This window comes from Chelonoidis abingdonii, chromosome 4 (assembly GCF_003597395.2).
Source record: "Chelonoidis abingdonii isolate Lonesome George chromosome 4, CheloAbing_2.0, whole genome shotgun sequence".
NCBI lineage: Eukaryota > Metazoa > Chordata > Testudines > Testudinidae > Chelonoidis > Chelonoidis abingdonii.
The window spans coordinates 134,774,144-134,791,792 of record NC_133772.1 but is presented as its reverse complement, the minus strand read 5'-3'; the positions used below and the strand labels follow the sequence as shown (position 1 = coordinate 134,791,792).

General features: G+C 44.1%; 1 protein-coding gene across 1 annotated transcript in view; it reads right to left on the bottom strand.

Annotated features, from left to right (window-relative positions):
* Positions 1-497: 497 nt before the first annotated feature.
* Positions 498-17,649, bottom strand: part of KIF26A (kinesin family member 26A) — a 140,824-nt gene continuing 123,672 nt past the window's right edge. Inside the window, exons 11-16 of the mRNA XM_032771622.1 lie at positions 11,064-11,226; positions 7,066-10,453; positions 3,513-3,703; positions 3,017-3,037; positions 2,516-2,666; positions 498-1,865 (exon numbers count right to left, since the gene is read on the bottom strand). Of these exons, the coding sequence (XP_032627513.1) occupies positions 1,687-1,865; positions 2,516-2,666; positions 3,017-3,037; positions 3,513-3,703; positions 7,066-10,453; positions 11,064-11,226 (4,093 nt within the window). The 3' untranslated portion in view covers positions 498-1,686. The remainder of the gene's footprint in view (positions 1,866-2,515; positions 2,667-3,016; positions 3,038-3,512; positions 3,704-7,065; positions 10,454-11,063; positions 11,227-17,649) is intronic.

Here is a 17,649-nt window from a genome sequence, read left to right as displayed (position 1 = left end):
TTCAATGAGGAGGAAGAGTATATGTTAACTTTCTTGCAAATTCTCTGCTAATTAGTTGTAGGGAGGGAGCAGTGGGACAATGCACAGCCTCAGGAATACTGGGCTAGTGCCATGGAGACAACTGAAGCCAACTCCCATGTGGAGATGGACTGTCAATCACTTTGGTGGGAGTCTTCTCATTGAGTGAAATTGAATGTTTTAAATAATATTTAACAAAACTAAACTTGGATTCAGGAGACTTGAGTCTAATTCTCAGCATAGCCAGAGATTTCCTGTATGACCCGGGGAAAGACATGCATCGTTAGGTACCTAAATACCTCTTAAAAATCTAACACCTATATAACCTATATATATGCCTTGCACTCCTAACATTGTATTGCAGCATATAGAAAATCATGTATATAATAAGAAGCAATCATAACAATAGATGTATCTTTTATTCACAGATAAAAGCTGAAGCAAGCTGTTATAATACACATTTGTACAAAGGATTTGAAAAAACCCATAAAAAGCAAGATGATCAGAAAATATGATTCATTATGAAATGTGATATTACATACACTATTAAACCTTTTCAAAAGTATTCGTTTGGCAACAAATTTATCAATAGTTTCCACACTTAGGTGGTCTCCTTCAAAAAAGCACAAATCTCATGCAGCATGTATAAAGTTGATCCTGAGGGTTTGCCTTCCTTAGAAAAACTGTAAAAAGATATACTATTTGTCTTAAAAGTTCATAATGCAAAAACCTTTATTTATAGTCAAAACTATATAAAAATATGGACCTAACTTAAAATTTACAAAAACTTTCTTTTCTTTTTTTTTTTTTTGCTTGTTTTATGGTTTTGGTAATAAAGATAATTCTCAGTTCCTGTAGTCAGAGAAAAACAAACCACAATGCCCTTTCTAGACTTCCTCGAGATCAGTAACAACTCTAAAAAGATCGGATCCATGAAAAAGGAGGTTAGTAACCAAGGAAGTAGTTAAGCAGTATATATATATATATATATAAAAATGGAACCCAAACATTTATTTTGATCTGAAAAAGGAATAATACAAAAACAGAATGTAAAACAATCATCTTGAAATTCCATAATACACTTTTTCAATAGGTAAATGTTCATAAAAATATCTTGAATCCTAACCAAGAAAACAATTATAATACAATTTTAGTTCTGCTACATAAAACAGCTTTTCTATTAAACAAGAAGGCAAGTTCAGGTATGAAAACATAATTTACTTATTGCTTGTGCTACAATGCTGGTTTTTTTACATATAGTCATAAATACACTATACAGTATAAAATATTGTATAGGAATACATTTTGTGGTCTGCTTAGGTTTGCTGGCTTTAATTCTAGCACCAAATATAAAAATGAAAATCAAATGAATTTTAAAGGCACTTTCATTGTTTTCTGTTTGTTTTTTAAAATCTTGGTTTGTACTAGATTCTTCTGCTTTTCTCTGTTAGAAACAACGTTTATTTCTATTTTTAATCTTTGTACAGTTCAGGTCATGTACAGGCACCATAATGATTTATAAACATTCCAATTCCTCATCTGTATCAGTCTCTACAACATTCATTGTGGCTTTAAGTCTTCACATTTCCACTTTCACTTCCAAATCCTTTTTCTTCTTCATGTTGGACAGTTTGGCTCCACTTCCTAAAATCCCTTGAAAAAACACCTTCAAACTTCCACTTCTCGAACTCCATCTTGCGCAACGGATATCATTCCGATATCAAAACAGGTCACTATCATGACATGTGACTTGCACAGATTAACACACTGCTCTAGTTCCTCTGTCACTTGTTCCAGTGCCTCCAGATACTCCTGAGACTCCTTATCAAGGTGAGGGTCAACCTCAACTGTTAGCAAAAAACCAAAATGTTTATATGAGAAACTGTCTACAACAAAATATTATTTCAGATGCATAATTTAACATCTTCAGTCAGCAATAATTGGTGTCATCATGTAAGAAACAAAGTCCTTGTGTAAAAGCCTGTCTCTGTTCAGCTCAAGTGACTTTTGCCATTAGCTTCACTAGAGTCAGAAGTCCAGCCCTAGGCTCTAATCTAGCAACGAATATAAGCATATGTTTAAGTGCTTTTCTGGAATAAGGCTCTGATTTCAGCGCCTCAGTTTCCCATCTGCAAAATGAGGGTAATAATACTTATTCCCTGGTATAAATTACCTCAATGGCTATAAAGCACTATATAAAGTATTTATTATTAATTATTATTAATTATTATTATTATTTCAGTCTTTGTATAGTTTTGCCTCTCTCTTCTGATTGGACTGCTTTGCTAGTTTCTGAATTCTACTCACAGTACCCCAATATTGCAAAGCAATCCCATACCGTACCACACTTCATTGCTGTGCAAAGTTCTTTAAGGCCCCAATTCAGCTAGCAATTTAAGCACATACTTAAAGTTAAGTAAGTTACAGTTAAAGTTAAGCATGTGCATAAGTTCCTTGCTGAATCTGGGCATCACATTAACTGTGGCGAAATACTTACACTCTTCTTTCCACTTATTTGGATCCATCATCAATCTGCACTTTGTCTCTTCCAATTCTTCCTTCAGACATTCATGCTTTGCCTTCACTTCTCTAATCCGCTGATGGCGCCTTTCTAAAATCTTCAGCTTGGTATTGAAATACATCAGACCCTTGAAAGGCACAGAAAAAACACTTCATGCCCTGGCCTCTGTCAGCACCACCCAAACCCTACCCACCTCATTACACTAACATTTAACAGGGTTTTTTTCTCTTCGCTTAAAGTGTGCATTAATGGATTCTAATCTACAGAAACAGCATGCTGTAATCAGTTAAGCATCTATTGCACTTTTCTGAATTAACATACATCTCTAATATACTCTGAAATTGCTACTGTTTGTAGAGAAATTATTTTCTCCACTAGTGCAAATAATAAACACAGTCTAATAATGTTAAATGAAACTCTGAACTCTTTAAGAAAATTAAGACATAGGAATTTGTAGTTACATAAAAACATTCTTACCTTTTCAACATCCTGGAAAGGCTATTTTGGAAAAAATTGGGGAAAAAAGGCATCAGAAGACTATAGAACGCTGGGCTCCAAAATAGAATTAAGTGATTTTTTTTCCAATTACAAGTAAATTAAACTCGCAATATCCCTGATTTAATAGAATTCTAACCAGGATACTTTATGTCATTTACATAAAGAGTTAATGACCCCATAGTAGAGAGAGGTTGTAAAGTTTCATCAGGCAGGCTAAGATTATAAAGTCTTCTCGTAATGTATTCATTGGTATTCTCCGTTCATGCCATCAGTCATGTTGAACACAATTAATTGTAGACAGTAATTATTTTCAATTTCTACGTTAAGGGCACCCCAACATATGAATTGTAAAATTAATAATTATAGTGCTTTAATTGCAATCAATTTCCTGAATGCCAAACTAGCATTCAAGCAGTGATTCTGCCTGTATATTATAATTTAAGTTGTCTGGAGTTGTTGTAAAATATGTACTGACCTCAGTTTCCTCTTGTCTGTGTCGCTGTAATCGTTCCACATCATCAATCTCATAAACTTTAATTTCAAATGGCTCTTTTAAAGTGCCTGGCAAAGGTGGTAGATCAACCCACTGGCCAGTGACACTGGGCTTTCTTCCTAGGGATGTAGCATCAGGCAATGGAGCAGGAATCAGTCTACGACGCTGGAGACCTTAAATAATTTTTTTTTAAGAAGTATTTTGCATCACATGGGACGTTATGCATCCAAAACCTAGGAGTACTAGTATATTCCAAAATATGACACAACAAAGAAAATATATAGGTCTTCAGGATACTTTGGGGGAAATGCTTTTTTTTTATCCTTTTCTTTTAATAAAATAATCTAAGGCAGTTAGGCCAGATCTTTGAAGGTATTCGGTACCTAACAGCAATCTGAAATCAATGGGAGTTAGGCATCTAAATAGCTTTAAGGATCTGGGCCTTACTGTTTTCATGGGCTTTGGCATGCTCCTTGTTTGTTTGGTGGTGGTAAACAGCAGTAGTAGCTCTTCCAAGGGCCATCTAAGCATTAGTTCCTTATGCCAGCCTTCCCAAATTTTTTTTCCCCATTTTCATGAGTGAGTACAGTTCTTTTTGGTGAAGAAGTACGATCTCATTCATTTCTTCACTCTGGCAAAAGTAGTCAAGTAGGTTATGTGACGAGGCTGATAACATTTGAGGATTCTGATAGGCTATTTGTTCTACGCCTAGGTTAATTCCAAGCAAGACTTGTTCAGATGAGATTCTCCACTTCATTCTACAGAACCACCCTCTCACTCCATTGCATAACCCACTCCCCTTTGTCTTCTACCATAACAACAGCCTTTTGGCCAACTGGACTGACACATGGCCGCTTCTAAACTCAGCATCCAAGCTGCAAAATGCTGTGGGGTTATTTCAGTGGGAGTTGAAGACTTCTGGCACTTAGAGCAGCAATTAGCTATGCTACAACCTTAATTCTCCTCTTTTGTGTCCAAGCACATCACTTCCACAATGCAGCAGAGCTGCAAAAGCCAGGGAACCAGGAAATTCACTTGCCACTTAACAAGGGTCTCCCAAATTAAGAACAAGCAACACTGTTACCAAGATGCATCATGGCAAACGTTTCACAAGGCAGAGACTGTCTTGCACCCATAAAAAATGAGCACCTGGGCACATGCTGGTATTTGCCCATACAAAGCTGAGTGCATCGGTGCAGGCATTTTTTACAGTTGTGTGTCACCCTCTACTTCTTGAAAGACTAGTTCTTAATGATGCATCTGTCATTAACTGACAAGTGTACAAGGCATGTTCAGGCAATACTGAAGCCAGTGACACTGATTCCCAGATCACTGGAGCCAATGACACCAAAACAAGTTGAAATGTAAGAATGATATTACAGTTTGTGCTCTTTGTCGCTTTGTCATGGGCAGAATGAGCAGCTTCATGCTTGCTGACTCAGAGCTCAGTGGGAGAAATGTATATTACCCTCTAGTGGAATGGAAGTACAGAGGAACACTGGACTCCTTGAAAGGAGTTGCTTCCAAAACTTTCCCTTCATAGGGTGGAATCTTTGAGGGAGAAGTGAAGTAAAATTCTCCTCAGTATCTGAAGTCTCATGGGGGAAAACCAGAGGCATGGCATCTTATAATTATTGTCTCTGTTCTTGTGGCCACAGCTGAGTGCATCAGGGGGCAACACTGCACTGCTGCTTAGAACAGTTTGACTGAGACCCTCTCCAAACCTGGGTCTCCTACATCAGAGTCAAGTGCCATGAGATCAGGTCAGTTACTTTATAAACTTTACAAATGGTCAATAACAGAGGTAAAAGCTCAGGAGGTCTCACTGAAAGTGAGATATATGCTGTATGTGCTTAAGGAGTTATCTGGTATAAATATTCTTAATAAATGAATCCTTGCAAATATGGGACTGCCAGGTGGCTGGACCTCATTAATTTAATCTATTCTGGGTATGTAATCAACTGGGCATCCTTTCCACAACCTCAAGTTATTCAGTCTGACTCTGTCACAGCTACAGGTCTAATCCTCCCCATCAACTAAAACCTCAATCCTGCAACTGCCTTCCAGCAGATGAAACCCCTCTGAAGCCAATAAACAAATGCAGTCAATCACATACATAAAGCAGATGAACTTCATGGTACCTAGTGGTCCCAATCTGAAGTCATTGGGGCTCCATGTGGACACAGGGGGCTACTTACACGGAAGGGGTTGCAGGATTAAGGACTAGGCTTCCATTGGCTTTGATGGTAGGATCAGTTCCAGGATGAGTTTCTCTAGCACTGCTTTCCTAAGAGCTTAAATCCAGCAGAAGCAAGTCTCAAATCCACTTGGACAGTTTAGTATTAAGTTACCCAGGGAAGATGGTTTAGGCCAATAATGGGTCTATCAAACCCTTCTTGTTTGTACGATATTGAATAAAACTCCTATGAAGTCCCACTTCATATATAAAATATATTAGTGTGTCAGAGTATGACGCATTCAAAAAGTAAGGTATAATTTACCAATGAAGACGATTTCAGCTGAAAAAGAAATAATTTGTCATTTTTAAAGACCTTATAAGCATTTCCTGGGGCAAAAACAAATACAAATCCATCAGTGAGTAATGCCTTCTCAATACGTGTGCAACTTCACACAGCTGTTAATATTGATTTGTAGGAGAGGTCGATGTGCTATGAAAAGAGAACTGCTGCAAGTGTTGCACAAGGTCTTTGAACTGATTTATTGCCAGAAAGCACCATAACATATACATAAGTTTAACTCATTTAATTGTGCTGGCACAAGTGAATGTCATGTGCAGCTACAGAGACTGCAATAATTACACCTTTCCAATTGAAGTGTCAGATTCAGCAAGCCCATGCTCAAAGGAGTTTTTCCTACCCTACTCCCACACATAGTCCTACTAGAAGTTAAAGGTTACAGGAGCAGCCTTTCAGTCAGTAGCTATCATTGTATGAATTGCAGTGAATCTCCAATAACGACCACAGTATTTCTAGCTGAAATAGTAAAAACTATTTCCAAAACTCGGACACTAGAAGCGTGATTCTGAAGCTGTTACTCTTATTCAGTAGCACTTATACACACAAGCAGCATCAGTGAAGCCAGCAAGTACATGCCACTGAAGATCAATAAGGGTGGTGGAATTTAGCCCTTGTTAAACAGCCAATCACTTTGGTTTTGTGGTGGATTTAGAAGATTTATGACAAACAAAAGTGAATGGAAGTCACACCTCTCTGAACAAAAACACAAGACTAAGCAGTGTATCTCTTCCATAATTTAGCTTTAAAACTTGATTTAAAAAACTACAAAGCCTATAATTTTGTAATGAATTAAAAGCATTAATCTACAATTTAATGCCTCTTTTATCCATATATATATATATATCTTCAATGTGGCTAGGCCTCTAAATTCAAACTAAGGGACCTACCAGTTTACTTAAGAACCACAATAAAAACTCAGCATCCTAAAATATGAGGAACATATTAATGAATTTCTAAGATGGCTGAAAATGCAAGCCTGAGTCACATTAATTTTTTACCTGTCGATCTTTTCTTAGGGGACTTCAAACTCCTCATGCGTCCTGGTGATGACATTCCGCTTTCACTCATTGAGTCATGTGCGGAAGAGGCACTGCCTGTTGCTTCGCTATCACGAATCATGCTTTCGTAGCCACTGCTGCCACCACTGTGGTAAAAAAGAGCTGTCCTTCCCATTGCTGGTGGCAGTTCTCCACTTAAAACACTACTATTATCACTGCCATGCCCACTGCTATACCGCTGAGGCCTCCGGGGCGCAGTTATCTTGCTATATGGAGATGGCAACACTGGAATTTGTGATTTTTCATCGCTGAGATTAATACCACTGTCATTCCCACTATCAGAGTCTGTAGAGCCTCTGAAATGCCCCATTTTGACAGAACTGCCAGATACCAGTTCATTAACACGACTGTTGGCTGCCCTAATTGCTTGCTTTGTCCCCATAATTGTTCCTCTTCCAGGTTTGTTGTTGACACCTTGCACAGATCGGGGGGTTGTTTTCCCACTTGGAGGGATGCTAGAGCTTTTTCCAATAGACTGAGTCAGTGATTTGACAGAGGAGCTAAGTGACTTTGACCCATTGGTAGAAAGGCTGCGGCTTTTGTTTCCATTTGCCTGAGCCTTCTGATTAGTTGTACTTTTTGCCTGGCTGTTTTTACAGGGTAAAGGTGCAGTATGTGATGGTGGTGAAGTCACATTCGAAGCTACAGGGGGAACTCCCAGCCGCGGGACCGATCGTCCCGTTCTACCATTGTTGATGCTAGTGTTGCCATTTTCTCTAGTTGTGTTTGCTTTAGAGCCAACTGATGTCAGACTATCACACCTTTCCAGAGACATGTGACTCCCATATCGATGAACAGTTTCACTTTTAGATGCCTTAGTCTTTAAACTTGAAGTCATCTTCGGCAAAGAATGATCCCCCTTGAGGCTTGTTTTACAGCTGATACTTTCACTAACCCAAGATCCAGCTTTGGATCGCAATTCTGCCTCTTCCTCAGCTTTTGGTGTTGCAACTCTAGGACAGTCCAGGCCTGCAGCTTTGCCTCCGCTACTTGCGACCACCACATTTTTCTGTTCTAGGCTTGATTTACGTACAGGAGGTGTTGGAGGTATGGTCCCATTTGGCCTAGGCAGCATGCTTGACTTTTGTGGCAGAGTCTTCTTTCCCAGGGATGTTTTCAGGCTCCCAACAGCAAAGGCAACTTCAGAACTTCCCCTAGTCACACCTTCTGATGGAGCACTATAACTATGTGCTACTGGCATGACACCCAGCGTGGTGGCTCCTCTCTTAAGCTGTGGCATTTTCATTGCTGCTTCAGATTTTTTAGTGACTTCACTGGAAGATTTGCAAGCCATTTCACAACCATCTACAACCCTCTGAGAGCATGCAAGCATAGTCTGCGACTTAATTGGCTTGGTTGCACTGCTGAAGTATTGGGCAGCTTTTATTGGCTGCTTATCAGTACCAAACGTATGAGATTTTGGAGACAGCAGAGATTCTGCAGCTTTCGCTTCTAAGTGATTATCCGTGCGCACCAGCCAGGGATCTTCAAACATACAGTGTGGATTCTGCTGTTCCCTGTAGCTTACAATGGCATTATTGTGGGTTGGAGATGAGGTAGTTTTTGTTTTCCTAGGAAGACTAGAATGTATTGTTTCTATCACCGGTGTACCTCGAGAGTTACTAGATTTAAGTTTTACGGGCTGATCAGCTACACAAAAAGCACTTTTCATCTGAGATGCTTTGGTTAATTCAGAGGTTTGGGGGCTTTTGTTGATGCTTGAAGACATTTTGCTAGAATTTATACTCTCAGTTTCCAGCTCTGAGAAACAAAATCCACTGTCATTCAGGGAGCTTTTCAATGGGGTGGTTACATTGGGCAAATCCAAGTTGAAAGGTTTCTTGGACTTATTACAGCTGTAAGATGACTGGGCAACAAAACTGTCACTGGACTGGGCTCCATCACTTTCAATTGTACAAATGCTAACTTCACTAAGCCAAGAACTGATGGAGGAACGTCTGCTGCTGGAAAACGGATCCTCAGCAAAGGGCAAAACAATATCAATATTTACACCAGTAGAGCTTGCCTGTGAGGTATAAGCATCAAACTCATCATTTATACTGCTAATAATACTAACTGGCCTGGAACCTGATGCAAGAGCCTGAAGGGAGCAGTCGCTGTTAAAGCTAATGATACTGGCAGGCCTTCCATTATCTAAAATTCCACTGATGGATAGTTCCTCTACCACTGTAAAAACAAGCTCATCCTCTCCATTCAGCTCCACAGGCTGCTGCAAAGTCACTGTGGTGGTCAGTATATCCCGGTCAAAACATTTACCTTTGAACGCAGAGTGGAAACTATGTACCTCAATAGCACCAGATTGATTCTGGGTGTTACTGCCAACTAGAAATGTGCTTCCTACCAAGTTGTGCTCAGGTTTGCTAGCCATTTGCTTACTCATTCCCACAGGAGGAGTCCGGATTGCACTGCTATTGTCCAACTCTGAACACGCGTCTTTGGACTTGAGGGTCTGATCTTTCTGTTGTGGGGGTGTGGGTGCAGGGCTTGGTAAAGATCTCTTCATATACAAGGACTTTTCTTTCACTACAGGTTCAGCTGTGGCTTTACTCTCCTCTTGACTCCTAGCAGGGTTATATTTTGATGATTTCAGTGAATTTGTGATTGTCTCTCTCTCTTTCTCGCCATCTGAGGCTGAGCCCAGTTTTTTGCCTTCAGTTTTAGTTTGTGGTTTGGAATGCTCCGCTTTGAAGTGAAGGGCGTTCTTTTCATGACAACTGCTACCTCCTTGCACAGCAGCCTGGATATGAAGATTATGTCCTTTTTTTGGAGACACTGTTTCCTGTGGAACAGGTTTTTTATACCCTCCAGATGGAGAAGATGGTTTTTCATTTACCAGTTTAGACTGTACATTTTCTATCACTGTCATTGAACTACAATTTGATGCAACAGGTGTTTCTCCACAAGCAAACTTTATAGGTTCCTCACTTCCATCAATGAATTCTAACCTTTCTTGCAATTCAGCAAAAGTGTTGCACTTAAAATGGTCCTTGTCGGAACTTCTAGCAATAGCAAAGTTGTCCTTGCTTCTCTTTTTGTTCAGGGAAGGAATTATGGGAACAAACTCTGGAGGCCCTTCATTATCTGTTAGTTCCCTGTCAGACAAAGCTGCACCATTGGGACCAACATAAATGACGGTGTCACAAGATTGTTCACTACTGGAGGAATAATCAGGATCACTAGAAATACTCAGTACAGGAAGATCAGGGTCAACTGCTACAGTTCTTGGGTGAAAGGGTCTCAAGTGAGGTGGTCTTCGTACACGGCCTTCTTCACATGAACTTTCTCCTCCAGATGAGCTGGATGCATACTATTAATTATAAAAAAAGAAAATCTTTATTAATATTAAATATATTTGTAATAAGAGAGGAAATCTTAGGGTCATTATATACTCTGCTCTGCTTTCACCATCAACCACAATTATGTCCAGTGGAAAACCTTTACAATATGAAGTTAAAGAACAAAACTTATCTATGTACATTTTAAACATGATATGATTATTATATCAATCAGTTTACCACAAGTAAGTTTCATAACATCAAAATATTGTTATCTTTCAATCTTAGCATTTTACATTTTTTCCTTATTTTTTTTTTTAATTAAAACAAGTTGAACCTTTTGCAATAGCCCCACATAAAATCAAAGGAATTTTTGCAATAATCCCCCATAAAATCAAAGGAATATCGATCTATTGTGTGTGTGCGCATGTGCATTTGCATACAATTAAAACACAAATGTTTCAGAACTAATAATCAAGTGGAATAACAACAGCTTTGGGCCAACATGTTTGTCAATTTCTCTACCAAGCTTTGATGCATTTTGTATTAGTCTTCATTGTTTAGAAGTCCCACATTCCCTCACCAAGGGGTTCAGAGAATTCATTTTCAATTAAATTAATTGCAGTTTGCTTGTACACCAACCTTGGATTTCTTCTTTCTCATTCGGTGGATTCGTGATGCAAGCTGAATTGTCATGAGAGTTTCTGCATAATTTGCTGGGGAGTCAGAAATATGAGCAATCATGGTTGTTCTACAGTTGATGTTCCCAAATGATTCTCTCAGCAACATAGTCAACTTGTTGTCCCTATGTAATAAATAATAATACTAAGATGGTTTAAAAGAATTCTAGTTCATTTTGCAGACTTTTCTAAAACACCACGTATTATGGTTTCATTTTTATAGTGTACATGTATGTATGGTATAGATAGATCTGAAATATACATGATCTGTACATATTCAAAACATGTCTAAGCGTATATACACAGAGATACCAAATTTATTCCTCTACCTGCATATTTTTAGATGTGTAAATTCTTAGTTAATTTGGGCAAATCCAAAAACTATTTACTTTACTAGCAGTTCATCATGATACTCTGTATTACCCAAATAGCTTACAAGCACTACCTTTTTATCTCATTAGAGCTAGTCTCTGGTACTTTGAATGTATCATCACCATGGTACTTAACCTACAGGTGAACAGTTAATGTAACAAGAAATAAAATAACTTTATATTACTAAACAGACACAGTCAAAAATACCCTGACAAATATATTATTAGGCATCAAATATATTTTTAAGCCCGTCCCACCTAAATCCTTCTCTACCATTTTAAATGAGACCATGACCTGGGCATTCTGACCCAGAACATGATGCAAAGGAATCTTCCTATCCTCCTGGTGTGCACAGAGGAAGGAGCCCATACACCAGATCCACAATTTGAAGCATGGAGAAAAGACGGTTACTCACCTTTGTAACTGTTGTTCTTCGAGATGTGTTGCTCATATCCATTCCAGTTAGGTGTGTGTGCGCCGCGTGCACGTTCATCGGAAGACTTTTACCCTAGCAACACTCGGTGGGGCAGCAGGGCTCCCCCTGGAGTGGTGCCGCTATGGCGCTTGATATATACCCCTGCCGGCCCATCCGCCCTCAAGTTCAGTCTTGCAGCTACCCAACAGTGGGAAGGAGAGCGGGTTTGGAATGGATATGAGCAACACATCTCGAAGAACAACAGTTACAAAGGTGAGTAACCGTCTTTCTTCTTCGAGTGCTTGCTCATATCCATTCCAGTAGGTGATTCCAGCCTTACTAGGCAGAGGGGTCAGAGCGAGACATTGCGGAACGTAAGACCGCTGAGCCAAGGCGGCATCGTCTCTGGACTGCTGGACCAATGCGTAGTGCCATGCAAAAGGTTGGAGGAGACAGGTGGCTGCACAAGCATATTCCTGGATGGGAACATGGTCAAGAACGCGGCAGATGAGGTTGAGCCTGAGTAGAGCTGGGTGTGAGATGGCCAGTCAGACGTGAGCCAAGTCATAGCATGCTGAATACCAGGATGTCCACCAAGATGAAATTCGTGGGAAGAGATTGGCATGCCCTTCATGCGCTCTGCCACCACCACAATAGCTGAGGCAAACGTCGGAAGGGTTTGGTCTCTCGATGTAAAAGGCGAGAGCCCTGCGGACATCCGAGTATGCAGGCTGTGTTCCCGACGCGAGAGTGCGGCTTGGAAAAAAGATGGCAGAAAGATGTCGTCGAGTAATGGGAAGGCAGAGACCATCTTAGGGAGGCAATGCCAGTGCGGTCGCAGCTGTACCTTGTCCTTGTGGAATACGTATACGGGGGATCAACAGTCAATGCTCAAAGTTCCGAGACGCCTAGCTGAAGTGATAGCGACAAGAAGGCTGTCTTCCAGGACAGTACAGCAGCAAGCTGTGCTAAAGCTCAAGGGGCGACCATGGCTAGCTAATACAAGTTAGATCCCAGGTGGGCGTAGGGCGTTAGAGGGGGGGGAAAAAACACAGGGGGGGGGGAAAAAAATGGACCTGAAGTAGAGCCGCTCCAACCTTTGGGATTGAACAGGGAGAAAAAATGACTGCCGTTCCCAGGATGGAAGGTGGAAATAACTGCAAGATGCACCCTTATAGAAGAGATCACAAGCCCTGCTCTTGAGGACCATAAATAGTCCAAGATAAGGGGACCGATACAGTTTGTGGGGTAAGGTCATGCTGGTGCACCAGTGAGAGAAGCGCTTCCATTTAGCAAGATACATTGTTGCGTGGAAGCTCTGCTTCCCAGCAGCACCTGCTGCACGGAAGGTGGAACAATGCAACTCCGATTGGGTCAACCAGACAGCAGCCTAGTGCGTCAAGATGAGGGACTGCAGGTCCGCGGTGGTGAGCCTGCTGAAGTCCTGCGTGATGAGGGCCGGGCAGAGTGAGGGGAATCGGGTCTGTCAGAGAAAGGTCGAGCAGCAGTGTGTACCAGTGCTGTCTCGGCCATGCCGGAAGCAATCAGTTAGGCGTGCTCTGTCCCTGCGGAGCTTGAGAGAACTCGGTGGATGGATGAGGAAATGGTGGGAAGGCATAAAATAGGTGATCTCCCCGAAATAGGAACGTGACCAGAGGGAGCCCGGGGAGCGACCTGGTTAGGGAGCAGAACACTGGCATTCCTGTCATCTGGAGGCAAAAAGTCTATGTGGGGAAAGCCACACTCCAGAAAACAGAATGGAGAATGTCCAGATGGATGGACCACCGTGCGACAGGAAGGATCTGCTCAGTTGATCTGCGAGAGTGTCTGGACTCCTGGGAGAAAGGAGGCAACTAGATCTATGAAATAGGCTATGCAGAATCCACAGTTGGATCGCCTCCCACGAAAGGGGGGAGGACCGTGTCCTCCCTGTTTGTTTATGTAATACATGGCCGTTGTGTTGAGTCCGTGAACACTGCAACACAACGGCCCTGTAAGGAATTGGAACGCTCGGCAACCCACCGAACCGCTCTCAGCTCCGGACGAGTGTAACGTCAACTCCAGGACGACAAAAGGCCTTGAGTGCGAAGTGCCCTAGGAGAGCCCCATTGAGAGATGACGCGTCGTTTTAGGGACGTGAAGGGCTGCAGTGGATAAACGGCAGACCTGCACACCACCAGGATGAACGTTCGCCCACAGCGAGGGAGACCCAAACGCTCAGTGGAATTGTAAGTATAAGTCTATGGATCTCTGCCCAGACATAGACTGAGGCAAGCCAAGTTTGGAGAGGACGCATTCGCAGTCTGGCGTGCTTTGTGATGAATGTGCATGCAGCCATGTGACCGAGGAGGCCAAGGCAAGTGCAGGCAGAGGTTGTTGGGAAGCTCTGAAGTCTTTGTACAAGGGAGACTATAGCCTGAAAACGATGTGGGGGCAAACTGGCCGTTGCAAGGTTGGAGTCCAGCATGGCCCCGATAAATTCTATCCTCTGCGTAGGCACCAGACTGGACTTTTCTAAATCGATTATCAGGCCTAGACGCGTGAACAGCTCCTTGATGATGGGCACATGACTGATGACTTGTGCCTCGGAGGCCCCTCAAATAAGCCAGTCGTCGAGGTAAAGAAAGACATGTATTCGACAACGCCGTAGGGAAGCTGCGACGACCGCCATACACTTTGTGAAGACCCAAAGGGCCAAGGAGAGACCAAAGGGAAGGACAGTACACTGATAATGTCGATGATTTACCACAAAGCATAGATATCGTCTGTGCGGGGGGTAAATTGCAATGTGGAAATATGCGTCCTTCATGTCAAGAGTAGTGTACCAATCTCCAGGATCCAGGGAAGGAATGATGGTTCCCAGGGATACCATGTGGAACGTGAACTTTTTCATGAATTTGTTCTGTCCTTGCAGGTCTAGGATAGGCCAGAGGCCCCCTTTTGCCTTGGGGATTAGGAAATATCGGGAATAAAACCTCTTGCCCCTTAATTCCTCCAGTACCTCCTCTATAGCTCCGATTGTAAGGAGTCCCCGGACCTCCTGGAGGAGGAGTTGCTTGTGAGAGGGGTCCCTGAAGAGGGATGAGGGGGGGTGGAAGGGAGGGGGTGAAACAAACTGAAGATGGTATCCAAGCTCCACTGTGCATAGGACCCAACAATCTGAAGTTAATTGGGACCATGCAGGGAGGAACGGGAAAAGGCCGTTGTAGAACTGAAAGGGATCCTCGGAGGCAATTGGTACACTGCTCTCGTGCGCACCCTCAAAAGTTTGATTTGGGTCCCACTGTTGGTTTGGTGGGACCGGAATTGTTACCCCCTTGAGGTCCAGACTGACATCTGCGGTTGGTGCGACCTTGTCTTCTGGCAAAGTCTAGCTTTGCCCTAAGTGGGGGGTAAGGACGCTGAGGTTGGGAACGGAATGGCCATCTTTGAGTCTGTGGCATATGCATTCCCAGCAAACGCATAATTACGTGGTTGTCCTTTAGACTCTGAAGCCTGGGGTCCCTCTTTTGTGAGAACAATCCCTGTCCATCAAATGGCAAGTCTTGTATGGTATGTTGAAGTTCAGGTGGCAGGCCTGACACTTGCAGCCATGATATACGTCGCATGGTTATTCCAGAGGCGACCGTTCTAGCCGCCGAATCGGCTGCATCTAGCGAGGCCTGTAGGGAGGTCCGCACAACTCTCTTCCCCTTCTCCAGGAGTGCTGTAAATTCCTGGCGGGAGTCCTGAGGGACCAGCTCTGTAAACTTCCCTACTGCCTCCCAGGTGTTGTAGTTGTACCTCTCAGGAGGGCTTGTTGGTTCGCTACCCTGAGTTGGAGGCCTCCCGTGGAATAGATTTTCCATCCCAACAAATCCATACGCCTGGCCTCCCTTGATTTAGGTGCAGGGGCTTGTTGGCCGTGGCACTCCCGTTCATTGACCGACTGTACAACCAATGAACAGGGAGGGGGGTGCACATAGAGGTACTCATACTCCTTGAAAGGCACCATGTACTTCCATTCGACCCCTCTGGCTGTGGGCGGGATGGATGCTGGGGATTGCCAGATGGTGTCTGCTCTAGCCTGGATCGAATGGATGAAGGGGAGAGCCACTCTAGTTGGTGTCTCCGCAAACAAAATGCTTATCATCCGGTCCTCCACCTCTGGAACTTCCTCTACCGGTAAGTTAATATTCTGGGCAACACGCCGCAGAAGGTCCTGGTGTGACCTGAGGTCAATCGGAGGTGGGCCCGATGATGACGTCCCCGCTACTGCCTTACTGGAGAAGAGGAGGATGACAGCCCAGGGACGAGTGGGTCCTGCACTGACTCCTGATCCTGGGGGACCTCCGGAGCCGTATGATCGTGCGGTTCCGGTGCGTCGGTATGGGTTTCCTCTGTACCAGCCGGGGGAGGTCTGTTCACAGTGGCCTCTGGCACGCGGTGTTCTGAGTGACCGGAGCGTGATGGGCCCGCCAGTTCCCCTTGGGCTTGGTGATAAGCCCAAGGTGTCCAAAAGGACCACTGATGAGGTCTGTGGTCCGGGCCATGGGTATGCGTATCCGAATCCCCATAGGAAGCACTGTCCACATGCTATGAGACGGATGGATGACGAGAAGGCCACGGAGGAGCTGAGGCCGATTGGATCGGGTCTCTGCGCCCATTCGATCCTTCTCTACGCGGTACCGGAGAACGGTACCGGGAGTCGTATCGGTGCCAAGAGTGGGACCGGGACCTGCGACCAGTGCGGTGCCGGGAGGTCGACTGGTGCCTTGAATCTCCATGCCGAGATCAGCTGTGAGAGGTACGGTGGTGTCGGTACCTGGACCGGTGCTGAGAGTACCAGGATGGCAACCGGGATCTCGAGCGGTGCCGCAAGTACGACCGGTACCGAGATGGAGAGCGGTACCAGGACTGCGAGCAGCGTTGGGATCGGGAACAATGGCAGGACCGAGAATGCCTGCGGGACCTGGATTGTGACCGGCGACGTTCGATGGTACCAGGTGAAGATGGCCTCATCATGGCGGGCTTGCCCAATGATTGAACAACCCGCACCGTCAGTGCCGAGGGTTGAGGCAGCTTGGCCTCCGTCAAGGCAATCAGTTCTCGTGCTGTGGAGAAGGTCTCTGGCGTGGAGGGCACGACAAGCTCGACCACGGCGTGTGCCGGGGAGCTGATAGGCACCGGACTCAACGGCTCTTGTGAGACCGGAATCAACGGTGCAGAGGTCTTCGGTGCCACGGCAGTTGGCAGTGCCGGGCGGTCCAACTTGGTTGTACGCTCTGACTGCGGCGTAGATACAGGGGCCGCAGGAGTCTTATGCCTCTTGCTCCTTGGGGAGAGGGAGCAGTGCCGAGCAGAAGCTTGGGCCAGTGAAGGCTGGTGCCGAGGAGCCTTCACTGCAGTCATGTGCTCCGGTGTGGAGGAGGCACTTGTCCCCGGTGCTGCAGTCGGTGCTGAAGATGGAGGAGTTAGAGCTGCCTCCATCAAAACTTGCTTCAGGCGAATGGTCCCGTTCCCTTTTTTGTCCGGGGCTTGAAAGCCTTGCAGATTCAGCACTTGTCCGCGAGGTGGGATTCGCCCAAGCACTTTAAACAGGAGTCGTGAGGTTCTCCCATGGGCATCGGCCCAGGGCCGCCCAGAGGATTCCGGGGGCCTGGGGCCGTCGGCGGCAGGCGGCTCTGGTTGACCTCCCGCAGGCGTGCCTGTGGAGGGTCCGCTGGTCCCGCGGCTCTGGTGGAGCATCCGCAGGCACGCCTGCGGGAGGTCCACCGGAGCC